The 27,998-nt window shown below is 39.8% G+C and overlaps 1 protein-coding gene across 1 annotated transcript in view; it reads left to right on the forward strand.

Moving 5' to 3' along the window:
- The window catches only part of MET (MET proto-oncogene, receptor tyrosine kinase), a 117,226-nt gene extending 93,407 nt beyond the window's left edge, over positions 1-23,819 (forward strand). The window contains exons 14-22 of the mRNA XM_025379286.1: positions 945-1,101; positions 1,296-1,436; positions 4,422-4,652; positions 6,970-7,050; positions 8,353-8,534; positions 11,553-11,662; positions 12,869-13,034; positions 21,073-21,209; positions 21,305-23,819. Coding sequence (XP_025235071.1) covers positions 945-1,101; positions 1,296-1,436; positions 4,422-4,652; positions 6,970-7,050; positions 8,353-8,534; positions 11,553-11,662; positions 12,869-13,034; positions 21,073-21,209; positions 21,305-21,515 — 1,416 coding nt within the window. The 3' untranslated portion in view covers positions 21,516-23,819. The remainder of the gene's footprint in view (positions 1-944; positions 1,102-1,295; positions 1,437-4,421; positions 4,653-6,969; positions 7,051-8,352; positions 8,535-11,552; positions 11,663-12,868; positions 13,035-21,072; positions 21,210-21,304) is intronic.
- Positions 23,820-27,998: the final 4,179 nt, after the last annotated feature.

The following is a 27,998-nucleotide window of genomic DNA, read 5'->3' on the forward strand; positions in this document are numbered from 1 at the left end:
ATACTCTATAACCAATAAGCAGCAACTCCACATACCTTTCTCTCCTCCCGCTCCTGATAACTTCTAATCTACTCTCTAGCTCTAGAATTTGCCTATTCTAGATATTTCATGTGAGTGGAATCATACAATATTTGTCTTTTTGTGTGTGGCCTATTTTACTTAACATAGTGTTTTCAAGGTTCATCCACGTTGTAGCATATGTCGGTACTTCATTCCTTTTTGTGGATGAATAATATTCCATTGTATGTATCCCACATTTATCCAAGAGTAAGTGATTTTTAAAGGGTTCCTGAAGTCTTCTGAAAAGTTATGAAATGGAAAAACACACAAAAATTAGAAAATCAAAGGCTGAATCATGAGATCAGAGTTGGAATTTCAGAAGGACCATAAATCCTAAAAATCATAAAATGTTACAGCCAGAAGGGACTTCAAAGATTTCTGCTGTGTATCAAAACTGAAGTAAAAGTATTCTGAGACTTTATTGTTCCATCATAACAGTACAATTATTTACCTCTTATGGGAAGTCTTCTCTGCCCTCCACCCCACCGTCCAGGACAGAATTAATGTCCCATTGTCTCTGTTGATTACTATTTAGTCATACTTCTATGGCACATACCACACTGTACTGTAATCATTTATTTATATGTCTGTCTCCCCTTCTACACTTCATTCCTGTTTTTTTGTAGATCTTTTTATCCCTAATACCTAGTTACAAATCCAAACAGCTAAGTACCATATAAGTACTTCAGGGATCAGTGTCCCCTAATTATTTGAACACTGGAGCAAAATTGAGGAATCTCTTACTATCCTGAAAGCAGTTATGCCATTTGTAGAATGGCAATAACCAGGTGGTATTTGGGGCCCAAAGAGGTTGTGCTACAACCTGTATAGTATAAATGTCTATCATGGCTAAATGCTGACTTTTCTTTATTTGTCATTTTTAGTGGAAGCAAGCAATTTCTTCAACCGTCCTTGGAAAAGTAATAGTTCAACCAGATCAGAATTTCACAGGATTGATTGCTGGTGTTGTCTCAATATCAATAGCACTCTTACTACTACTTGGGCTTTTCCTGTGGCTGAAAAAGAGAAAGCAAATTAAAGGTGCATTTTTGTTACGGTTCGTTTTTAGAAGTTACCTTAAGAACACAGTCATTACAGTTTAAGATTGTCATACATTCGTGTGTGCTGTCTTATACGTAGTCCATAAAACCCATGAGTTCTGGGCACTCGGTCAAAGTCTCCTGGGACCCATGATAGCCGTCTTTAACAAGCTCTTTCTTTCTCTCTGTTTTAAGATCTGGGCAGTGAATTAGTTCGCTATGATGCAAGAGTACACACTCCTCATTTGGATAGGCTTGTAAGTGCCCGAAGTGTAAGCCCAACAACAGAAATGGTTTCAAATGAATCTGTAGACTACCGAGCTACTTTTCCAGAAGGTATATTTCAGTTTCTTGTTCTGAGAAGTACCTATACATACACCTCAGTGGGTTGTGACTTTGTTGTTTATTTTTGGTTTTGCATTTATATTTTTATAAAAACCTTAAGGAAGTATTTACCTCTGACAGATAAGTATTTGACACAGCATTAAATGGCTCTTATTTTTAAATGAACCCAGGTTCATTTAAAAATGTATATTATATTTATATTACATCATTAAAATCATATTTTAATCATATTTTAACATAAAATCATATTATATTATGATTTTACATTATGATTTTAGAGTCCATAAGCTCTCATCTCACAAAAAGGTTAATTTTGAAATCATTTGAGCAAAAGTAATTTGTTTATGATCTAAGTGCAATGGTAAGAAATTTTGAAGCTCTCTTTTACAATCCAGGAAGAGTTAAGTTACAAAATATAGTTATTTAAATGTAAGCTGGAACTGCTGCATTTTTTACCTGTTGAAGCCCAAACATTGAAACTATACTGTTAGTAATTCTTTGAAGTGTTCTCAATGAACTGTTAGCACACAACCTTTTTCCCACAGTATTCTAGGACTTGAATGTATTTTGAGACTTAGCCAAGGAAAACCTTCAATTACACTATGACAAAAAGGAGGGGTCAATATCATCAGCTTTGTAAAACACTATGCCTAGTAATGTTCAGGTTAACCAGAGCTTTTCACGTTGTTTTATTTAAATCTCCTGGTAAAAGCAAAATGTCTGTATTGTATCAGCTCCATTATCTTTAGAAGTTACAGGATGTGAGTCAAGTACAAGCATTTCCTTGGTTGAATATTTACCATTGGACAAATAAAATGAGTCATAGATCATTGAGGACACTGGAAAAGTTAGAAGTTGCTCATCCAAACAAGTTCAAGAGCAATGAAGCACTTAACATTTTAACATTTTCAACACTTACCACCTCTTGTGTTTTGAAGTTTATGTTACTTCTATGGAGATACACATAGTAAACATTGTCTTTGCCCTGATTCCATTCACCTTTAAAAATCCATTCCTTTAACCATGTGGAAAAATCAAACCTAGTTTATTGTTTTGAAATTTATATCTATTTAGTATTTTATACCCACATTTAGTATTTTATGTGCACATTTCATAGTTCTAATTTGAGAGCATTAAAATTTACAAATTTTCTTTGAAAAAAAAAAACTTACCTAATTTTCTTTGAACCTTCTTACTCAACAAAGCTCTGTCATCATTGCTAAGAAGGTTGAGTTTCACACTCTTTTCTCCACTGAGCCTGCTCCTTGGAGACATGAAAGGAAAACAGGTAAAAGAGGGTCATCTAGAGAGAATGAGAAAATAGGTGCACAGCCAAAACCTAATGAAGAGGCAACTGCAGATCTTTCCTCTCTACATCTGGTGGGGACAGCATTCTCATCAGTCTTTTTCATGGAGACCTAGAGTTCTATGTGGTGTGACACCAGGGTTGCACAATGATGGTTTCAATTGGTTTCTGCATATGTTTGAATTTAGCTGAAGAGTCACGTTGTCATGTCAAAGGACTTTTATTCATGTCTCACCAAGGATTTCCCTCAATGTCTGCACCCTTAAGCATTTAGAGCTCTGATCTCCAGATGCAAAGTCTTGGGAAGTGAGGATGAAAGAACTGAGTTTAGAGAGGCTGATTGGCATTTCCAGTCCCCTGGGGAAGGTTTGGAGACCCTGACTCCTTGGAATTAAAGGAGCAAGTACTCAGCTAGGCTCCTTCCTTCCTCACCCACCCAACATTTCAGGTACTTCCCAGATCTTCCACATCCCCTTTAAAGGTTGCACCTGTCTTGTTTCTGGCTAGTGTCTACTATAACTGGTGCCCAAATCATTGATGCCCAAAGCTTTTCTGGAACCACTTTTGACCAAGTTCGTTTATTATTAATCAAACTGTCCACTGTAGAAAATACTAAAAATGCTTAAGTGGGATTAGGAATAGTCAAGGTACTAACAGCACTCTTTTTGTGCCCTTCTCTCAGATTCTGATTCTCCTGCTTATGTGCAAACAAACGATATATTTTGGTGCCAATAGGGAACCCCCACATAACCCTCTCCCTGTGTTACATACTAATACATTTCAATACTATTCCTAGTTTATCTTCATGTCAGTTGCTGTGGCTATGATGCCCCCTCCTTGATATGTGTGAATTCCCAGTGGAAAGAGAAAGGGAAAGTGGAAAGGATGACTTCCTGGCCCTATTTGGCATTAAGAAATTGACTATCAGCACAATTTCTTCCCCTGAAATGAAAAACGTTTCTCCTTGCAAAAGGGAACTTTGCCTGAGGTTCTTACAGAGCTTTGGTTATAAAGATCAACTTACAAAGAATGCTTTCCCCTTTCGTAATGCCCTTAACTAAACAATAAGGATGGTCCACTAACCGAGACCTAACATGCCTTCTCTAAACAACAGTAACACTAAATCCAGTGCCATCACTGCACAGTGGAGAATTTACTACTAATGTGAAAAAGTTTCAGTTCTGGGAATATAACCAGTATTTACTTCTAATCATATGTGTATTTTTCCCTTGGCCAGGAATCCACAGGTTTTGCACAATTGTAATTAATTCCATTAATAAATAGTAGTCTCTCAAAAAGGCATCTTTTTCATTTTCTTACATTTGAGCTGGATTTTTGTGAGATCAGGCAATTGCTCAACTACCTTTGTTGCTTCCATTCTTAAGGACATGGTATATTCAAAAATAAACCATAAGCATGGCTTTTTCCTATTGATAAAAAGAGAAATGTCTAAGGAAATGAGGGTAAAAAGCTTTCAAAGTTAATATTTAGTCTACTTAAATGAAAATCTGTAAACATTTTATGAAATGCTTGTATATATAACTCAGTATCTTTCCCCAAGTTATTATCATCTTTATCAAACTAATTCCACTATAAAAGCTCTTCCTGTTTCAATCCCCATTAAATGAGGTTTTACTGTTGTTCTTTAATAATTTTCCTTTATCTTACAGATCAGTTTCCTAACTCATCTCAGAACGGTTCATGCCGACAAGTGCAGTATCCTCTGACAGACATGTCCCCCATCCTGACTAGTGGGGACTCTGATATATCCAGTCCATTACTGCAAAACACTGTCCACATTGACCTCAGCGCTCTAAATCCAGAGCTGGTCCAGGCAGTGCAGCATGTAGTGATTGGGCCCAGTAGCCTGATTGTGCATTTCAATGAAGTCATAGGAAGAGGTAAGTATTTCCACTCAGCTTTTTGTTAAATACGATTTTCCAGTAAGCATTTTATCTTTGGCCTTTGCAGATTAGGAACTTAGACAATGGTGAAAGCAACTGACAGAGCAGTGATAACAAGTGTACTTGATTTCTGTTCTGTAGAAATGCAGCCCTGTAAATCATATCTGTGGGGATTTGCCCCTGTGCATGGAAGCAATTGCATAATCTCCCAAACATATTAGAACTAAATCACAGTTCATCCTCATCCTGTGCATACTAGCAACTATAGTTTCTTCGAAGGTGCCATTTACTTTCTTCTAAAATTCAGGGCCAAGTGCAGTGGCTCACACCTGTAATCCCAGCACTTTGGGAGGCCAAGGCAGGCAGATCACCTGAGGTCAGGAGTTCAAAACTGTCCTGGCCAACATGGCGAAACCCCGTCTCTACTAAAAAATACAAAAATTAGCCAGCCATGGTGGTGGATGCCTTTAAGCCCAACTACTAGGGAGGCTGAGGCAAGGAGAATTGCTTGAACCTGGGAGGCGGAAGTTGCAGTGAGCCAAGATTGTGCCACAGCACTCCAGCCAGGGCGACAGAATGAGACTCTGTCTCAAAAAAATGAAGAAATGTAACTAACTAACTAAATAAATATCACTCCTTTCATTTTGAGTATTTTTATTCAATCTCTCGCCAGTCTTTCTTTACCCTGAGAACAGTGACCAACTCTACGAAGCCTGGTTTATAGCAGTTTGTACACTGCTGGACGGCATCAGAAGACAGAGAATTTATAGCATTCCCCTGATCTAAAGTAACATATATCATCTCTACAATGCACTCCAATTTCTTTATACAAAGATAAATGAATATTTGTAATAAGCTAGCCAGAGCAGCAATAACAGCTAGCATAAACAGTATTTGTGGAAATATTTAGCAGGAAAAGAAACCAATCAAAAACCGGGAAATGAACTTCACTCTTCTTGTTTTTTTTTTTTTTTTTTTTTCCGAAAAAGCTTTTACCCTTAATACTAAATGGCCTCTGATCCCTTTTATTCTATATGTGCTGCAAGAGGTTGTACAGGCATCTGCCAGTGTGATACAAGAGAAGCTGACGGCGTGATTTGCCTTATATGAACACAAGGTCTTCTCACTTTCCTGTGGTAGCATCCACACATTCTTCTGTCAAACACCCCAGGACGTAATCCTTCCCGTGCTCCTTCTTCCCCAAGAGTGGCTTCACTGTTAACAAACATCTTTCTGTTTCTCTTCAGAGCAATATATAGTTCTGTCATAGGCCTGTAAATCCCAGTAATTGCACCAATTTTAGAGTATATGGACTCACTAATTGTGTTCTAATTCTACACATTGGAAAACGCGAATTTTTTACCATGAAAGGTACTAAAATGGCAATTTTTTTGAAGTTATAATCACTAACAGCTCTATAAATATTAGCTATTATGTATTTATATGTTTTTCTCCAGGAGAATAGGAGCACTCAAAAGCATAGGTTTTATTTTATTCTTCTTTGCATTACTAGAGGGTAGCCTAATGCCTGACACTCACACACTAGGCACTCATGGTGTCTTGGCCAGCTGGATGAATTAATTAGTGAATGACTTACACAGCTATTAGACATTTGGCACCTCTGGGGAAAATTACTGCCACTCGATAAAAGGCTACCATTGGGAAAATTATGTGGTCAAAGCCAGAGAGAACTGGATGAAGTGAGTCAGGGTGAATTGGCTTCATTTGGGCAACTGCCTTTCGGTTTCTGCCAACCTGGATTACGTATTAACCAGTGACTAATGGGGAAATCCTTATTCTATAATACTAATCTTATTTTTAATGGTAACGTTTTTATTTCATTTCAGTTTATTAGAATATAGGGAGCTTATTTTATGTGTTCTTTTAGTTCTTATTCACGTGTTTATCTTAGTTCTTCATGTGGGTTAACTTTATTTTCATATTTTAAAATACTATGTCATCCTTAAAAATACATTTATTTGATGAGGCAGATGTTACTCACCTTTTCAGTGGTTCCACTATGGTTGAATATTTTATTAGATTAGCCTTTAATATGAGTCATATCACCTACAACTTATTCATGAATTAAATCATCACATTGCTTATACCCTTGGGTGAAAGGTGTCACATCTACATATATGTTTACAAACACACCTACACACCTACAGTGGTATTGTTGAAAGTATTTTTTAAACATACTCTTTTGCTGTATAGAAAGAAGAAGGAATAAAACGAAGCTCATAAAAGGCTTGATATATAATGATTTCATAATTAGATGTGATGCAGTACTAACCAAGTTCTTTCTTTTGCACAGGGCATTTTGGTTGTGTATATCATGGGACTTTGTTGGACAATGATGGCAAGAAAATTCACTGTGCTGTGAAATCCTTGAACAGTAAGTGGCATTTTATTTAACCGTGGAGTATACTTTTGTGGTTTGCAACCTAATAACTAGCTTATAATAAAATGTTGATTTACACTTTCCCCTTGTGGAAAAATCAGCTACCACTGAAATGATGGGCCTAATCCTGAAAATTTGTTTTGTTCTAGACTTTTATTGAACTATTTCCTCTGAAATGATCCCTCAGAGCCCTCATTAGTAAGGGGGTAAGAGAAATGAGGTTCTTGGATGAACTGAGTATCATTTAACTATAACTATGTTTGGCTTATAATATTTGTTTTGCAAGTGACATTTATGGAAACTATTGGAAGCATGTTGGCACATACAGTAGTAATGACTCATTTTACCCGGAGGCATTACTATAATTATTTTTTAACCACAACTTCCATTAAAAAGATAAAAAATGAAATAAGACAAACAGGAGAAAACGACACTGGCCAAAAATTGAAAAATTGTAAGTATGGTAATACCTCATTTATCCACATTTTTGGAGAATGAGGCATTCCACATACATGAACTTCCTAAATAAATGAAACTTACCCCTTTTTAGTGCTGGAACATTACTTAAAATTTTAGCTGTTATTGAGAAAATCTTTTTAAGATGAAATGCATGCTCTGTTTAAGGGAATGCTTCCAAATACAAACTAAGTCTTTATTGGTGACCCCAAACCATAATTACAGCCATAAATTACTATATTACACAAACAGTGTACTCCACATACATAGTGTCCCTGGCTCTGCCTGTGTTGACAGATCTCACATGCTTGCATTTTCTACTCCCATTTCTCATTTTCTGCTTGCAAATTGCAGCAGCCTGAAAAATGGTAACCAACTTTACTACAAACTTTACATGGGACTTAATGAGCTTTAAGTGCACAAATGAAAGGTTTTCCTGCAAGATACTTTACTGCCACGACTATTTCAGTCTTTTTAAAATATAAATCGACATGCTAAATAGTGTTCTACATGGTTAATTTTGTTGGAAGTCTGACCATGAGGGAAATAAAGGTACAGTCTTTATGAAACCTAAGTACAAACTTTGCACCAAGTTTATAGGAGACAGTCTGGTGGCTGACTGGACACTATCTTGCAAAAGTGGGTGTAGGTGACTGGAAGGCATAGTGCAGAGTGGCATCATTCACTCAGATGTGTTATAAAATGAACACTCTGCAGTCAAACCCTCAGGACAAGATGCTAACTGTATGGCTTTCCATTTCATTGCTCTTCCTATCTAAATTTGACAAAGTATTCACTGTTCCATAATGAAGTTAATGTCTCCACCACTGGATTTCTTAGGAATCACTGACATAGGAGAAGTTTCCCAGTTTCTGACCGAGGGAATCATCATGAAAGATTTTAGTCATCCCAATGTCCTCTCGCTCCTGGGAATCTGCCTGCGAAGTGAAGGGTCTCCGCTGGTGGTCCTACCCTACATGAAACATGGAGATCTTCGAAATTTCATTCGAAATGAGACTCATGTAAGTTGACTGCCAAGCTTACTGACTGGCAGACTAGCTGTAAGCCAGCCATCCCTTCAAAATAGGCCTGCTGTGAGTCTTTAAAAAGCTAGTAGCCAAAGATGCACATTTAAAATGTTAGCATCATTCAATGTACCTCAAAGTCTTCTATCCTGGTGGGAAATAGTGACACCCGGAAGGGTTTCCTGGACCGGTGATTCTCACTTGCTCTGCAAGCAACCTTGTTCTACCTTCCCCCTGATAGGGACATTTAGTCATCTTTGCATGTCTACTGTGTGCCAGAAACTGTGCACAGCACAGGAGAAGTGGAAGCTGAGCAAGCTTCAGCCCATATGGAATGTTAACTCTAGAAGGCATTGAAAAACTAACTCCAGGTGCGTCCCTTGCTGTTCCTCGCCCTTGCCATCCACTCTCATACCTCAGGACCTTTGCACTTGTGCTCCCTCGGCCTGGAACACTCTCCCCGCAAATAGCCACATATCTCACTTCCTCATCTTCTTCAGCTCTTGGCCGTAATGTCATCTTCAACATAAGCCTTCCCTAATCTGTTTAAAAATTGCAACTGACCACCCACCCTCATGGCTACAGACTCCTCTTCCCTGCTGTATTTTCCCCCATCACACTTACCATCATCTGATACACAAGGCCTGAGCTGTTCAATACTATGGCCATGAACCACATGTAAAAGGAGGCTAGTTTGAACTGAAGTGTGATGTATGGTGTAGAATACATCCCAGATTCTGAATACTTAGTATTAAAAAAAGGTGAAATATCTCACTAGTAGTTGTTTATATTGATTACATGCTGAAATATTTTGGATTTTTGGGGTTGAAATATATATTGTGAAAATTAATTTCACCTGTTTCTTTTTATTTTTGAGTATGGCTACTAGAAAATTTTAAATTACGTGTGTGACTTGCTTTATATTTCTATTGAATAGCACTGTTAGTAGATAATAAACAAATAAACAATAGCTATATAGATGTACATATAAGCATATATATGTACACACAACCTCATCCCATTAGAATGGAAGCTCATGAGGGTAGGATTTTTGTGTATTTTGTTCACCGCTATGGCTCCAACACCTAAAACAGTGTTTAGCACATAGACTGTCAGTAAATAGTTATTGAATGAATCAGCTAAGGGTTACAAAACGAGGTTCTTAGGTTCTTGCAAGTGGTAGATTCTTTTCATGACATTTATGCCAGGACTTAAAAGTCGCCAGGCCAGGACAAGGGAGGGTGGGAAGAAGAATCTCAAGAACTGAATTCATAGATGGCCTCAGGCTCTGTCTTTGTTCCTGCTCTCCAAGTCTCTGTGGGAGATAATGAAGTTGATCAAAAGCAACTTTATAAATATGGGGTCAAATTATCAGAGAAAATAAGCTCTAGGAGAGTAATGAGATACTACTCAGCCAAAAGAATAAAACATTCCCTGGTAGTGAACTTTTGCAGATAAGGCGAATTGACCTTACAAAGCACACAGCTGCCCTGACAGACTCCACTTTCCCGCTTCAACTTTTGTTATTACCCTGATGGATTAATGTGGCTGGAGGTACTACCTTCTCTAGGGTACTGCTACCCCAGGATTAAAGCATGATAGAGATTTCTTGTTATCCAGAACAGAATAGTGCCATGGCCTTTTTTAATCCAAGGAGTTGATACTGAGAACAACCACAAACCCAGATGTGTCTTAAAGAGAAACCTAAAACCAGAAACTGGCCTTTCTCTATGCTGTGTGCATTGAGGGGGGCTACAGCCCTTTTGCAGGATTCCCACTGACTACATCTTGCACTGACAAACTCCTCAGTGACTGTTGAAGGAGAATACCCCGTTCCTGATTGCCAGCCAGTGACATCACCAGACTTGAGAGCTGAGTGGTTTGGGTTGATTTCTTTCTGAGCCTCCTCTATTCACAGCGTGTTTCTGATGTTCTGACATCTTGGGCCTTACTGACCCTGGAGGAACTGTCCCTCCCAGGGCTAGCTAATTCCTACAAATAGTAAACAACTTGCCTTCAAAGCATACCTGCCTTGTGCAAACCAACCAATCCAGAGCCCTTACCTAACCTCCTCCTTTATCAGACTCTTACGCTTTGGGCCACTATCCACCTGCCCTAATCACCCCAGGGCCCAGTTCCAGACAACTAGAACTGTCTTCGGAGCCTGCTGAAATACTCCAGATTGGCCAGCTCCAAACCTGCTTACCCTGCCTTACCAGTTTCTTCCCAGGGAAACCACAGTGAAGGCTCTTGCTCATGTTTCTCCCCTCACTCTCCCTGCCTCCAGACCCCAGGGCTTCCCCCATGTGACCCTGCATGACAGGGTGTTCCCCCTCCTCTTGCAAACTGTGAGTAGTAAACTATCTTTTCAATGGCATTGGTCTCCTGTTCTGTTGGCCTCATCATACCTGGAAAATAATGAAACCACATTTTAAAACATCTCCATTTTCCCATCTGGAAAATGGAGCCTATAACACCTGCCTGACAGAAGTGCAGAAGTAGCTGTAATTTATGAAAACAACTAGCCTGGTGTTTTGCATACAATAAATACTTAACAAATGGTTGATCTGTCAATGGGGCACACTTTTCGTTGTTGTTGTTTTGTTTTTTGGTTTTGGAGACAAGGTGTCTGTCGCCCAGGCTGGAGTGCAGTGGCACAGTCATAGTGCACTGCAGTATCCAACTCCTGGGCTCAAGTGATCCTCCCTCCTCAGGCTCCTAAGCAGCTGGGACTACACGTGCACACTACCACACCAAGCTAATTTTTTTGTGGACGGTGGATGGAAGTAAAGACAGGATCTCACTGTGTAGCCAAGGCTGATCTCAAAATCCTGGCCTCAAGCCATCCTCTTGCCTTGGCCTCTGAAAGTTTTGGAATTACAGGCTTGAGCCACCAAGCCCAAACTAATTTCTGAGACAAAATAATTTTTTATAAATAAACATTTCAGAATTCTAAGATCAAAATTAGAACAGTAGATGCTTAGCTTATGCTTTTCTAACTCTCTTTGATTGCAGAATCCAACTGTAAAAGATCTTATTGGCTTTGGTCTTCAAGTAGCCAAAGGCATGAAATATCTTGCAAGCAAAAAGTTTGTCCACAGAGACTTGGCTGCAAGAAACTGTATGTAAGTATTAGAATCTCTGTGCCCACAGTCCAAATTAAGTGACAAGGAGGAATCTGTTTCCCACTGTTCAATGCTACTTAGGCTGTTTTCTCTTCTCATGCAAAAGTCCTTTATTTCTGTTACAATTTTAAATCGATGTGTAAGCCCTGGGGATGTGGGTGGGACTTTCAGACTTTATCCAACAGAGAATTTAAAAGGATTCTCCATAGGGGGTCTTAAACAGCTGTTGTGTACTTTTGCTTTTCTCAGTCCTTCCCTCCAGTAGCTCTCAATGTTGTGGTTTCACACTGCATTAGTGTTGGGGAGGGAGAACTTGATCTTCAACATTTGACAGTGAAAAGGAGAGGGCTGGGAACACAAATACCAACATATTGCAACTTCCCAAGAGTGGATTTGAAGCCAGCCTGCAGAAGCCCTACCAAAAATGGTATTTGGGAATGAATATACAAAGAACTTTATTTGTGTCTGGCTGCCTGGCTATATAATACAACAGTCAACAGTTTGTAATTGAGTTCATGTTTTCCCTTGCATAGCACTGATTCATGACTTATGGTATGTGTGAATGAAAGAGCTGTGCTATTAATTTCCTACCTTGGTTTTGGTCAATGTAACAACATAAAAGCCAGCTTAAACAGAGGATGCATAGCTCCAGATAGCGGAAATTGATTTTTGTTGAACTTTGCTGTTTTTCTTAGATGCTTCACTGTGTATTCTAGTTCTCTGTTACCTCAGTGGTGGGATATATGAGTTTTGTGTGCTAACCTAGCTCATTTAAGAATGAAAAAGTAAAGTATCAGTCCCCTGTCATGCTCTCCCATAAAATTGAGTATCACTAATAAGTTGACAAGTGAAGACTGGTGATTGCTTGGGTAGTCAATTGGCGTACTCCCTTTAGCAACCAAAGTAAACCCAGAGGGGAGACAAACTTACTACTGCAGATCTACATTAAAGCAAAAAGGACTTTCTCACGCCATACAATTCATGATCTCTTTCCTCAGCCTGTCGAACTGGCAATGTCAATGTCAAGCATTTTTATTCAAGAATTCTGTTGTAATTTAGTGTTAGTCAATAGAGGCTAGATGAAGTATTTCCTTCAGAAGTTACGGATTTCAAATACTGAAGCCGCTTGTTTAATCTGTAGATATTCAGCATCATTGTAAATTATTCTGTTTCAACCACGGGTAATAATTTTTGTCCTTTCTGTAGGCTGGATGAAAAATTCACAGTCAAGGTTGCTGATTTTGGTCTTGCCAGAGACATGTATGATAAAGAATACTATAGTGTGCACAACAAAACAGGTGCAAAGCTGCCAGTGAAGTGGATGGCTTTGGAAAGTCTGCAAACTCAAAAGTTTACCACCAAGTCAGATGTGGTAATGTATTGGTTTCTCTGACTTTCTCCTCTTTTACTTTCATATCCAACTTTTTTTGAAATTTTATCACTACTTAATTTAAAAAAAATTCAACACCACCAATTCCAGTTTTCTTCATATGTAAAAATGAACTTGTCTGATATGTACACATTGTATATTTTCATAAATTCACTCATTTATTCAAAATATTTGTTGAGTGGGGCAACGTATTGGCTCATTAGGAAGCCCAGAGCTGAACCAGGCATGAACCCTTTCGGCCAAGAACTTTGGCTCTGAAGGGAAGAGATGAGATGGTCAACAATGACTGTGACACAGGTGGCCTGGAATGAGCCCTGATTCTCATAGCCCCAGGCGAGCAAGAATTCCACATCAAGAAGTCTGGAAGCTGTAACTGAGGCAGTCTAGCAGTGAGGGCATGATCCCTGGGCCTAGCTAGTAAAGTGACTTCCCTTATCTACAAAGGCCATCCTTCTTGCACAGAACCAGCCCTCAAAAGGCAGGCACCTGAGTGCTGAGGCTGTGAGAAATACTCACCTGGGCAGCCAGATTCACCACATTCCCCTTTCACCCTAAGGAGAAGTGGCATTTGAATTGGGTTAAAGGATAGCAGGTTTGGAATTGGGCAGCTGGGCAATGGAAATTCCAATCCACGTGTGGCAGAAGAGCAGGAAAGTATAAGCACCTGTAAAGTTCTAAGAAAACAATACTTAGTTGATCATTTGGCAAGAACAGAAAACACAGAGGGAAGTTATGAGAATAAACTGAGAAAAATATACTAGGTCATAGAGTTCCTTGAAAACCGAACTAGAGAGTATGGAATTTATTCTCTGGTAATGTGGAAACAAAACTGTAGTCAGACTAGACTGCAATCTTTCATCATTGTATTAGTCTGTTCTCGCACTGCTATAAAGAAATACTGAGCCTGGGTAACTTATAAAAAGAGATTTAATTGGCTCACAGTTCTGCAGACTCTACAGGAAGCATGGCTGGGGAGGCCTCAGGGAGCTTTTACCTATAGCAGAAGGCAAAATAGGAGCAGGCATTTTACACGGCAGGAGCAGGACCAACCAACAAGGCTGGGGGAGGTGCCACGCACTTTTAAACAACCAGATCTCCTGAGAACTCTATCACAAGAACAGCAGCAAAGGAAGAAATCTGCCCCCATGATCCAGTCACCTCCAACCACATCCCTGCCTCAGCATCGGGGATTACAATTTAACATGAGAGTTTGGTGGGAACACAGAGTCAAATCATATCATTCCGCCCTGGTTCCTCCCAAATTTCACGTCCTTCTCACATTTCAAAACACATTCATTCCTTCCCAACAGTCCCCCAAAGTCTTCATTCATTCCAGCATCAGCTAAAAAGTCCAAGTCTAAAGTCTCATCTGAGACAAGGCAAGTCCCTTCTGTCTATGAGCCTGTAAAATCAAAAACAAGTTAGTTGCTTCCAAGATACAATGAGGGTACAGGCAGTGGGTGAATGCTCCCATTCCAAATGGGAGAAATTGGCCAAAATATGCAAGTCCGAAACCCAGCAAGGCAGTTATTAAATCTTAAAGCTCCAAAATAATTTTTTTGACTCCATGTCTCATATCCAGGGCACACCGATGCAAAGGATGGGCTCCCAAGGTCTTGGGCAGCTCTGCCCCTGTGGCTCTGCAGGGCTCAGCCCCATGGCTGCTTTCATCGGCTGGCATTGAGTGCCTGCAGCTTTTCCAGGCACAGGGTGCAAGTTGTTGGTAGATCTGCCATTCTGGGGAATGGAAGATGGTGGCCCTCTTCTCACAGTCCCACCTGGCAATACCCCAGCACTGAGGGGAGGTCTCAGGGAACTTTTTACCCATGGCAGAAGGCAAAGCGGGAGCAGGCATCTTACATGGCAGGAGCAGGACCAAGATGGGGACAAGCTCTCACCAAGGGGAGAAGTGCCACACACTTTTAAACAACCAGATCTCCTTAGAACTTTATCGTGAGAACAGCACTAAAGGGAGAAATCTACCTCCATGATGCAGTCACCTCCCACCAGGCCTCAGCTCCCACACTGGGGATTAAAATTCAACATGAGATTTGAATGGGGACACAAATCCAAACCATACCAATCATTCTCTAAGACGACTTGAAAGGAAAAGAATGAGAGCCAGCTCTCTAGTATCTCTTCTTAAAAGGGCACGAATCCCAGCATGAAGGCCCACCCTCATGACCTTATCTAAACTGAATTACCTCTAAACGACCCCATCGTTAAACATTGTCACACTGTGGCTTAGAACTTCAACATATGAATTTCCGGGGAACACAATTCAGTCCATAGCAGGGGTCAAGGCTGGGAATATGCTTTTGAGAGTCCAAAAGCAATTATTCAATAGAACCTACGTATACAAAGTGAAAGAGAAAAGCAGTGAGGTAAGGGACCCAGGAGCAGAGACCACCGTGAAAGTCAGAGGAAGAGAAATTTTCAAGGAGAATTTGGATGCTCAACAGAGCCAACTGCTACTCAGTACACCAGAAGGGTCTTGGAAGCTGAGTAACTTGAGTGCTTTGGCAGTCTAGAGTGTGCTGAGGAGCCCAGGTGTTGAACGGACTGGAGAGTACACTTATTCTATTCACATGTTGTAAGTCGGAGGACTGTGATGTCTGGAGGTAGAGAAACATTTGATGTTTCAGTCCTTGAGGATAACAACTAAAAAAGAAAAATGTGCAAACAAGGTAGTCAGAAAATAATGTTCACGGGGGACATGCACTTGAAGAGAAAGGGTTGGTAGCTTTTGAGAGATGGTGGGATAGAGATCTGAGTGTGACATGGGAAGCAAGAAGTCATCTCATCCACCTCTCTGTGAATCAGCAAGAGGGAAAGGTGTGGCCCCTATTGGCAAGAGTTTCAAAGAAATTGTGGCTTCAAGTGAAAGCTGAGTTTCAGTTCCTGTGAGGAGGTAGGGGAGCTATTAGAGAATAAGTTGAAGTGACTGGGGGTTTGTTTTCAATAAGTAAGTAGGTCACAGGTCATGATGGAGGACCAGGACTTCAGCATGCATGAGACTGATAAGAGAAAGTGATAGTGCAGGGTAGAGCTTAATGCCTGGTATTTTGATCCCGAAAGATTCTGAAAGAGATGAAAGAAGTGGATGCTAGAGAGGGAGACTGGGGACATGTTAGTGACAGTGGCAGGTAAAGGCAAAAGATAGGGAGAATTAACCCATCCTCCAAGAACATGCTGTTCATTCAGACTTGAGTGTTAGTCTGCCATTAAAAGCCCGAGCCAACCCTTACAACTCAATAAGACTGTCTTAATCTGTTTTGTGCTGCTATAACACAACACCACAAATTGGGTGGTTTATAATGAACAGAAATGTATTTGGCTCACAGTTCTGGAGGCCAGGAAGTCTAAGATCAAGGGGGGCACATCTACTGAGGGTCTTCTTGCTGTGTCATAACATGGTGGAAGGCATCACATGGGTGTGAGAGAGTGCAAGAGAGAGCAAGAGGTGACCAGACTCTCTATTACAACAAACCCCCTTCCACAATAATGAAGTAACTCCCAAGATAATGACATTAATCCACTCATGAGAGTAGAGCCTCATGACCTAATTCCCTCTTAAAGGTCCCTCCTCTGAACACTGTTGCATTGGGAGGGGATTAAGTGTCCAACACATGAACTTTGGGAGACACATTCAAACCATAGCAAAGGCAAAATTACTCAATTTTTTTAAGTAAGCAAAAGATTTGAATAGACATTTTACCAAAGAGATGTATGAATAGCTAGCTCATGAACACATGAAATGAAACATATGCCTACATAAAGATTTGTACATGAATGATCACAGTAGTTCTCTTCATAATAGCCAAAAGCCAGAAGCAATCTTAATGTCCATCAACTAGTGAATGGATAAACAAAATGTGTTGTGTCCATACAGTGGACTAAACCATTCATCAACATAAAGGAATTACTGATGCCTACTACAGTATGATAAACCTCAGAAACATTGTTAAGTGAAAAAAGGCAGATAAAAAAATTACATGTTGAATGGTTCCATTTATATGAAATTTCTAGAAAGAGGCAGAACTATAGAGTCAGAAAACAAATCACTGGTTGCTTGGGGCCAAGAGAAGGAGTGAAGATAAACCACAAATGGACATGAGAGAATTTTCTGGAATGTTGAGATGACCTAAAACTGGACTGTGATGATATGATAGCTGCACATCTATATAAATTTACTAAACATCATTTAATCACTTTAATTTACTAAACATCACCAATCACTTAAAATTGGTGAATTTTGTGATCTATAAATTATACCTCAAAAAAGCTGATTTATATAAAAGAGCCTGATGAAATTTTGGATGTTTACGGCAAGTGTTGGGATTCTAAGTTTCTTGACAGCCACATACACACAACAATACCGCCACCTCCCCAACAAACACACACAGACAGCAAGAGGCCAAGGCTTCCCCCATAGCCACAGTCACTCATATACTTGACTGGAAATTTACGTAGGTTTCTGTAGATAGGATGGTGCTATTTCTCTCTCGCTCTCATTGAAAGACACTATGTTGTGCTACATAAAGGCTGAAGCTAAATAATCTGTACGTAATGCTGCTTTGGGAAATGGTTACTGACTGCGTGGATAAATTTGCACAGTGTTTTACTTCCAGGACAGCAGAATCTTGAATGTTGACATGGAACATTTCCAAAAGCATGTAATGAGCTGTGTGTATGTTGAAACCTATGACCAAAAACTTGCCTGCTTGTAGATTGGGTTTTCTTTCTAGAAAATGCCAAAATGGAGTTTGGCTAAAGTCTGAATACTCTTTAAGTCCATTCAAACAAAATCGGAGTGTCACTACACTTGAAATCACTCACACCCTCCTCTGATCCCTTTTGCAATGGGTATTGCAATTGTATTACACATTGTTTCACACTTAATACAAGTTCTTCCATTAAACTGTGTATTGACTTCCTTGTTCTCAGCTCTTATCTGCCTCATCTTTCTGAAGTATTTAACATTATCGTAATGCTCATTTTTCTTGAAATTTCCTCTTCCTTTGGTTTCTGGGACACCGAGCCTTCTGGTGTTCCTCCTGCTTCTAGGTTGTTTTCTTTATCCTCAATGGCTTCTCTTCCTTCTCTCTTCCTTCTCTCAGATGTAGCTGTCTCCCTGGACATCCTCCACCAACAATTGGAACCAGTCCCATCAATAACCACCTTTGATTCTCTCTACCTGGATGTCATCATCAATGTCACAAATTTACCACGTTCAAAATCAAATTCTTTCCTGCCAAACCCTCAATTTCTCACCTCCTGGCTTCGATTAATGGCATCACCATTGTGTAATCTACCCACTCATCATTCTTTTTAGTGTTCAGTTCTTCAAGTTTTGACAAATGCATGCAGTTGTGTAACCACCACTCTAACTATCAGGTCATAGAACGGTTTCATCATCCCAGAAAATTTTCTTATGCTCCTTTGTAGTCAACCTCTACCCTATTCCCAGGACCTGGAAATCAGAAAATCAGATTTATTTTCTGTCTCTAGAGTTTTACTTTTTCTAAAATGTCATATAAATGGAATCATGCAGTCAGTAGTCTTATGAGTCTGTCTCCTTTTACTTCGCATATTACATTTGAAAGCCATCCATGTTGTTGTATCAGTAGTAGCAATGTATCAGTAATTCATTCCTTTTTTATTGTGGCAAAAAAATACATAAAATTTACCATCTGAACCACTTTTATTTTATTTTAAGTTCCAGGGTACATGTGCAAGATGTGCAGATCTGTTACATAGGTAAACGTGTGCCATGGTGGTTTGCTGCACCTGTCAACCCATCCCCTAGGTATTAAGCTCGGCATGCATTAGTGCTGGGATTACGGACGTGAACCACCTTGTCCTGCCCTGCCTAACCCACTTTGAACATTTAAAAACCTCCACAGCACAGACTCATTTCAATCTTATGGGTTCCTAATCTCTTCCCCTACTCCAACATGTCAAGCAACGTGAACTATTATACTTATGGTTTAATAAGAACACATATGCAGCCAGGCATGGTGGCTCATGCCTGTAATCCTAGCACTTTGGGAGGCAGAGGAGGGTGGATCACCTGAGGTCAGGAGTTCGAGACCAGCCTGGCCAATATGGCAAAACCCCTTCTCTACTAAAAATACAAAAATTAGCCGGGCATGGTGGTGGGCTCCTATAATCCCAGCTACTCAGGAGGCTGAGGCAGGAGAGTCACTTGAACCCGGGAGGAAGAGGTTGCAGTGCACCAAGATTGCACCACTTCACTCCAGCCTGGGCAAAAGAGCAAAACTCCATCTCAAAAAAAAAAAAAAAAGAAAGAAAGAACACATGTGTACTCTTACAACTGGCCCCACCCCCTCCCTCCAAAACTGTCTCTCTGCCCTCATATTACCTGCACCTGTAAAATAAAGTCTCCCTGTTCCTCAAGACCCACCTTACTGTCACTCTTTTCCTGCAGCCTTTCTCAGTACCCTACTATTATCTCTTTGACTTTTGGCAACCTTTGTACCTCTTTGATGTTACTGCTCTATATTACAGCCATTATCTTATTGTCCTGTGTGACAGTTACCTGCACAATTCTGTTAACCCTGTTCATTCAGCCCTGGGACCTATCTAGTAACGTGAACAGTACCCTACTCGTATGTGATCAAGGGTCAATTGATACTTGTTAAATTGATTTTAAATATTAGTGCATATTCTGGGACTTGAAAGTTAACACAATGATGTTGTCAGAAGTGATTGCTAAGATTTTCAGGCTTTGAAAACTTCTGTTTTGCAAAGCTGAATTAGACAGCAAAGTCCCGTAGCTCCCTTCTGGCAAGGGGTTTGAGTTTTCTGTTGAGATCAAGGCAGTCAGCAGCCTTCAAGGGTTCTTGCACTTGGGCAAAGAAGTCATTAGTGGAAATTCATATCAGCAATTACAGCATCTACCTCATTTCTTTCTTTCAGTCGCAGTGTTCAAAGGCAGGCTTTATTCTCCTTCGTGCTGGGTACTACAAGCTACACTTGCCTCTCAGTTTTATGTTTTCCTACTCCAGCTGTCGGATGTGGATTTTCCTTCTGCTCCAAGCTTCCTTCATTTCTTCCTCCTTATGCTTCCTACTCTTAGAGTGGCCTGGAAGTGTTGCTGGGCAAGAACTGTCCCCCAGGTGCTCTCCACAGGGGCAGCCTCAGGCCATGCTGACTCTCCTAGTGTCATTCTTGCGTGGGCACATGTCCGGGGGAGATAATATGTATGACCTGGTGTATCCTGAGCACAGTGTTTTAAATCAAGAAATTGCATGTTTAGTGAAGTTCAGTAGACCAAACAAGACCTAAGGGTCAGGAACTCTTAAATGTTTATCCCATTGTGGATTCAGATGTATTGGGGAATTTTAGCAAGTCATTTAACCTCTCCGTGTCCCTGTGATCTTCCTATATAGTACTGATATGGCTATTTTATAAGAATCTAGTACTTTAACATTTTCATGTGACAGTTTTATTGAAATTAATTTTCAATAGAGAGACTTGTTGCCTGCAGTTTTATTATTTCTGATTTTTAATATGGATTTTTACTTATGCAGATTTAGATCTTCCCTTTTAATATTAACCTTTCAATGTGGTTACATTTCTTAAAGAGTACTTATGTTCATTTTGAAACCACACAAATTTAAATTTTGGGAGGCTTTCTTCTTCTTTTACAAGTAATGTACAATTGTAGCGAAGCTCTCAGAAAAGAAAAGGATAGAAACATGTTAGTGCTTTGAAACTGCAGGAGAGAATTTGGAAGAGGTATTCTACTAACTACAGATGGAATCTTCGTCATCATGTGGACTTCAGATATTCTTTTTGGAAACTCTAAACCTTACCTGTTTAAACAAGTCATGAAATGTATAACTTAATAATTGCCTTTAAGAAAATTGTTGCCCAAAACAGAAACCATATTGAATATGTAAAGCCAAGTTTAGTTACCAAGACCTCCTGATTTCCTTTCGTATTTCTATGGTCACATCTCTCACCTGGACTGTCCTGTTTCTTGTTTTACTAGTGGTCCTTTGGTGTGCTCCTCTGGGAGCTCATGACAAGAGGAGCCCCACCCTATCCTGACGTGAACACCTTTGATATAACTGTTTACTTGTTGCAAGGGAGAAGGCTCCTACAACCTGAATACTGCCCAGACCCCTTGTAAGTAGTCTTTCTGTACCTCTTACATTCTTTACTTTTACAGAAATGCCTGCCTTCAAAGGGTCTCTTACAGCATTTCTTTCTTTTTGAAACAGATATGAAGTAATGCTAAAATGCTGGCACCCTAAAGCAGAAATGCGCCCATCCTTTTCTGAACTGGTGTCCCGGATATCAGCGATCTTCTCTACTTTCATTGGGGAGCACTACGTCCATGTAAACGCTACTTATGTGAACGTAAAATGTGTCGCTCCATATCCTTCTCTGTTGTCATCAGAAGATAACGCTGATGACGAGGTGGACACATGACCAGCCTCCTTCTGGGAGACATCATAGCGCTAGTAATATGTCAAAGCAACAGTCCACACTTTGTCCAATGGTTTTTTCACTGCCTGACCTTTAAAAGGCCATCGATATTCTTTGCTCTTGCCAAAATTGCACTATTATAGGACTTGTATTGTTATTTAAATTACTGGATTCTAAGGAATTTCTTATCTGACAGAGCATCAGAACCAGAGGCTTGGTCCCACAGGCCACCGACCAACGGCCCGCAGCCGTGACAACACTCCTGTCATATTGGAGTCCCAAAACTTGAATTCTGGGTTGAATTCTTTAAAAATCAGGTGCCACTTGACTTCATACAGGAATCTGAAGCAGTGAATTTTGAGGGCTTCTCGATCACAGAAAACTCAGAAGAGATAGCAATGTTCAGAACAGGCGTGGCAGCCCCAGAACAGGCCACTCATTTAGAATTCTACTGTTTCAAAAAACTTTTGTGTGTTGTATGATCAATAACATTTTTCATTACTGATGGTGTCATTCACCCATTAGATAAACATTCCCTTTTAAATTTTTGTTTGTTTGTTTTTTGAGACAAGGTCTCGCTCTGTTGCCGGGGCTGGAGTGCAGTGGCATGATCATAGCACACTGCAACCTCCACCTCCCAGACTCAAGCCTCCCAAATAGCTGGGACTACAGGCACACACCACCATCCCCGGCTAGTATTTGTATTTTTTGTAGAGACGGGGTTTTGCCATGTTGCCAAGGCTGGTTTCAAACTCCTGGACTCAAGAAATCCACCCACCTCAGCCTCCCAAAGTGCTAGGATTACAGGCATGAGCCACTGCACCCAGCCCTTTTAAATTTTTGTATAGACATTCCTTTGGTTGGAAGAATATTTATAGGCAATACAGTCAAAGTTTCAAAATAGCATCACACAAAATGTGCTTATAAATGAACAGGATGTATTGTACATAGATGACATTGAGAAGATTTGTATGAAATAATTTAGTCATCATGAAATATTTAGTTGTCATATAAAAACCCACTGTTCGAGAATGATGCTACTCTGATCTAATGAATGTGAACATGTAGATGTTTTGTGTGTATTTTTTTAAATGACGACTCAAAATAAGACAAGTAATTTGTTGATAAATATTTTTAAAGGTAAGTCAGCATGTTTGTAAAGCAGGATACATCTTACTAAAAGGTTCATTGGTTCCAATCACAGCTCATAGGTAGAGCAAAGAAAGGGTGGATGGATTGAAAAGATTAGCCTCTGTCTCGGTGTCAGCTTCCCACCTCACAAGCAATTGGAAACAAAACTTTTGGGGAGTTTTATTTTGCATTAGCGTGTGTTTTGTGTTAAGCAAAACATACTTTAGAAACAAACAAATGAAAAAGGCAATTGAAAATCCCAGCTATTTCACCTGGATGGAATAGCCACCCTGAGCAGGACTTTGTGATGTTTCATTCTGTGGAATTTTGTGCTTACTACTGTATAGTGCATGTGGTGTAGGTTACTCTAACTGGTTTTGTCAATGTAAACATTTAAAGTGTTATATTTTTATAAAAATGTTTATTTTTAATGACATGAGAAAAATTTTGTTAGGCCACAAAAACACTGCACTGTGAATATTTGAGAAAAGGTATGTCAGACTGGGATTAATGACAGCATGATTTTCAATGACTGTAAATTGTGATAAGGAAATGTACTGATTGCCAATACACCCCACCCTCATTACATCACCAGGACTTGAAGCCAAGGGTTAACCCAACAAGCTACAAAGAGGGTGTGTCACACTGAAACTCAATGATTGAGTTTGGCTGTTGTTGCAGGAAAGTGATTATAACTAAAAGCTCTCTGATAACGCGGAGACTTACCAGAAGACACAAGGAATCGTACTGAAGAGCTATTACAATCCAAATATTGCCATTTCATAAATGTAACAAGTAATATTAATTCACAGAGTATTGTCAATGGTGGATGACAAAAGAAAATCTGCTCTGTGGAAAGAAAGAACTATCTCTACCAGGGTCAAGAGAATGAACACATCAAGAACAGAAAAAAACTCGGGAAAACATCCCATCAACAGGACTACCCACTTGTATATACATTCTTGAGAACACTGCAATGTGAAAATCATGTTTGCTATTTATAAACTTGTCCTTAGATTAATGTGTCTGGACAGATTGTGGGAGTAAGTGATTCTTCTAAGAATTAGATACTTATCACTGCCTATACCTGCAGCTGAACTGAATGGTACTTTGTATGTTAATAGTTGTTGTTCTGATAAATCATGCAATTAAAATAAAGTGATGCAACATCTTGTATACTGATAGTTGGTTATTGCCAGTCATGCTTGATTACCTACATTTGCATAATGATAGAGGAAGCCTAAGATTGATTTCACCTGGCTGCATGGAGCTCATCCATATAGGAGAGCCTTAGTCAAGTGAATGCTGAGGAAGCAGTAAAACAACATGCATCCCCAAATCTCAGGAAGTCTCTGTCTTTCCAAGGGTTTGGTCTAAGTTGCTGATTACCTGCATTTTTCTGACGATCTTTCAACTGCTAGAGCACCTGGTTCCTGTTTTATCATGGTGCTCTTCTCCAGCAAGGTGTGCCCTTAGACTAGAAGACACAAAAATGGAGCAGCAGCCCCACCGTTGGTACACAGATACCTAGGTGCGGGTTGGAGAGAGAGGCCTTCTTGCCCCATCAAAACTACTCTTTGTCTATACAAGTGCCTACCCTTTTACCCCCAGTTACCAGAGAAATTACCTTCAGGTCATCTCCAAGTATATTCTTGTAATGGTAAGGGAATTCAAAGGTGATAGTTTCAGCCATCTAAGAATTGTGTGACACTTTGGGGTAATCTAATTTTTTAAAAACCCAATTTAAAAGAATGCCTACAAAATACAGTGGAGACTGACTCTTTACTGGGAGATAATTCAATCCCCGCTCACGGCCAAACTCTCTCCTACTCAAAAGATGCATTTCCACAGGAAGTTCATTCCAACTCTCTCCCATAAGGACAAGAACCTGTCACCTTTACATCTCTAGAATCCAGCACTTAGTAGATTCTCAAATAATTGCTGAACCGAAACAGCATTTTCTTATTCCCCATCACTTTATTTATTTATTTATTTATTTATTTATTTATTTATGAGACAGGGTCCCACTCTGCCCCACCCCCCACTCCCCCACCTGGAGTGCAGTGGCGTGATCTTGGCTCTCTGCAACCTCCACCTCCTGGGTTCAAGCCATTCTCCTGCCTCAGCCTCCTGAGTAGCTGGAATTACAGGCACACGTCATCACACCCAGCTAATTTTTGTATTTTTTGTAGAGACAGGGTTTCGCCATGTTGTCCAGGCTGGTCTCAAACTCCTGGACTCAAGTGATCCACCTGCTTCAGCCCCCCAAAGTGCTGGGATTACAGGCGTGAACCACTATACCCAGCCTACTTTAAACTACCAGGGATAGAGTTATTGCCTATGTGGCTCCCATGATGTTTGGAGAACACTGATATGGAGAAGCCAGACTTTTCTAGGGAAAGAGAAATAGAAAGATAGACCTTTATAAAGTCTGGCTTGGTGCTATGCATCTTTAATTATCACAGGGTTTTCGCTTCACCATATAAGCATCAATTATATTTTTGCTCTCTGACCTACACAGTGGATTCCGTCTTTAAAGAAATAGGGAGAAGGGATATATAACATGTAGAAATACATCAAATGCTTGAATGCTGACATCTGGCATTGTTAATCTATCTGATTTAGTTCAGGAAATGAGTTAGCATTATATAAAAGAAATTGCTTAGTATTTTATTTAACTCAACGAATATTCATCAAGCACCTATGTATGTCAGACACTGCTAGGTAATGGGGATATAAAAATAAACAGTCCCTCTCACCCCAAAGAATTTGATGAAACAGACAGACAAAATTACATAATTAATGAATATTAAAATTATTCACTTCTTAGATTTGTAAGTTGTCTTGAAGAGGCATCACAGTTTAAACATATACAAAGTGCAGGCTCCTGGGCAACAGACCAAGCCCTGACTCAGGTTAGGCAACATATTGCACTTCTAAACCTGTGTTCTCATCTGTCAAATACGTTAATCATGGTTACCCCCACAAGTTGTTTGAGAACTTTAAAAAAAGTGTATAAAGGTACCTGACACACCATAGTTGCTCAATTATCATAATATCATTATTATCTTAAGTCTTAGACAATAAAAGCCCATGTATAGGTAGCCTTAGTTGGCTAAAGCAAAATGAGGCTAGGAGGGGCATTACAGATGTTTAAATCCAAATTCTTACCCCATTCTTTTCGTCGTTGCCTTTTTTTTTTTTTTTTTGGTTTTTTTTTTTTTTTTTTTTTTTTTTGAGACAGAGTCTCGCTCTGTTGCCCAGGCTGGAGTGCAGTGGCATGATCTTTGCTCACTGCAACCTCCACCTACTGGGTTCAAGTGATTCTCCTGCCTCAGCCTCCTGAGTAGCTGGGATTAGAGGTGTCCATCACCACGCGAGCTAATTTTTGTATTTTTAGTAGAAACGGGGTTTCACCATGTTGGCCAAGCTGGTCTTGAACTCCTGACCTCAGGTGATCTGCCCGCCTCAGCCTCCCAAAGTTCTGGGATTTTAGGCATGAGCCACCATGCCCAGCCAACTTCTTACCCCATTCTTCACCTCACACCTGCTTTATATACAGTAGAAACAGCTATGATTCTGCCTCATCCTGAGCGTTGATACAACAGTGAGGGTGAGAGAGGAGAAAGGTGACAAGACAGTGGCACTGGCAAGGGAACTCCCTCACTTCTTTCTCTGCACTCCCCACTATCATTCTAATCACTTCTCCTGTGACAGGTTCCTTTTTTCTGTTTTAGCCTTTAGACCTGGAATACACAACAGACATGGAAGAGAACATTCTGTCTAAATGACAGGCATGTTGCATGAAGGTGCAAGAATAAGACCATAGTCTTCAGTATTGGTGTCTAGAAATTATTATGGTTCCTTATTTTTGCTCAAATGTTAATAGATGGTTAATGATCATTCAGGTTCAAGAAAACGTAAACTAAGTAGAAGTGTTGTTTTAGTTATGTGCTATGTGTTCGGAAGACAAGGAATACATGACTAGACACACATAGCAAATTACACAGGCACATATGACTCACTGTTGTAGCACTTCAGACAGTTTCAAGACACAGAGAGGTATGCAGACGTTATGCCCCAAAGGAAGAAATGCTTATTGCTGTTTTTCTTTTTCATATTTGAGGGGTTCTTTCAGGACTATCTCAATTCCTTATCTATCAAAGAATTGGAAAGAACTTCAGTCATAAACCAATGAAATATTTCAGTTGGTGAATTGAAGGTAATAAAATGGATGGTTGCCCAAACTGTCCTTTGCTGTAAATTATTCCAGAGATCTAGATTACGTCAGCCAAAGATATTGATCACAATGCTGAGAGGTTTATAACTACTATTGACTTACTATGTGACCCCGGGGCAGAAATCTAGGAAAATTGCAAAAGCATATCTACTGTAATGAAAAGCCCATCATTAATAGGACTTACTATCTTGTCATCCAACTAGTACTATGTTGGCTTCAAGGCAAATATTTAACAAACATTTGAAACCGAAAGCACTTCTGTCTTCTCCCTTTTATCTTCCATTGATGTTCCCGAGCTATTCTGATGAATGCATTTTTGTTCTTATCAATAAAACATGTAGGTTAAAATAAGCAAACATATTTATAATTATTAGTGTATATAAATTAGCATCCAAATATTCAAATAGCTCCTACTCCTTTATTATTACTCTCATTATTTTAATAAAGAGTTAGCTCCTCATATAGACCAGTTTAGAACAGGGCTCAAGTCCAATTCTCCTGGGTAGTTAAACCCTAACTGTTCAAGCATTCTGAAAACTAGTTACTCTTTTTTTTTTTTTTTTTTTGAGGTGGAATCTCTCTCTGTCATCCAGGCTGAAGTGCAGTGGTGCGATCTCAGCTCACTGCAACCTCCACCTCCTGGGTTCAAGTGATTCTCCTGCCTCAACCTCCCAAGTAGCGGGAATTAACAGGCATGCATCACCACACCCAGCTAATTTTTGTATTTTCAATACAGATGAGGTTTATCTGTGTTGGCCAGGCCGACCTCCAGTTCCTGGCCTCAAGTGATCCGCTCACCTCAGCCTTCCAAAGTGCTGGGATTACAGGTGTGAGCCACCACACCCAGTGGAAAACTAGGTACTCTTAGAGAAGCAATTCTGAGATGAAAATGGCCATATTTAGGATGCATAAACAGAAATCTCTGATTTAAATTAACTACTAATTTAACGTTATTTTCGAAGCACTGGGCCCAGATTACAATGAGAATTAATTCTTATTCCTTTCTTGAAAAGAAGCCCTTTGTCTTTGTGCATTCAATTTTTCACTGTCACATGAGTACATTCTTTTCACCACATGAGTTCCAGGCTGGCAGAAACATCCACTAATCCTTAGAC

This window comes from Theropithecus gelada, chromosome 3 (genome assembly GCF_003255815.1).
Source record: "Theropithecus gelada isolate Dixy chromosome 3, Tgel_1.0, whole genome shotgun sequence".
NCBI classification, from domain to species: domain Eukaryota; kingdom Metazoa; phylum Chordata; class Mammalia; order Primates; family Cercopithecidae; genus Theropithecus; species Theropithecus gelada.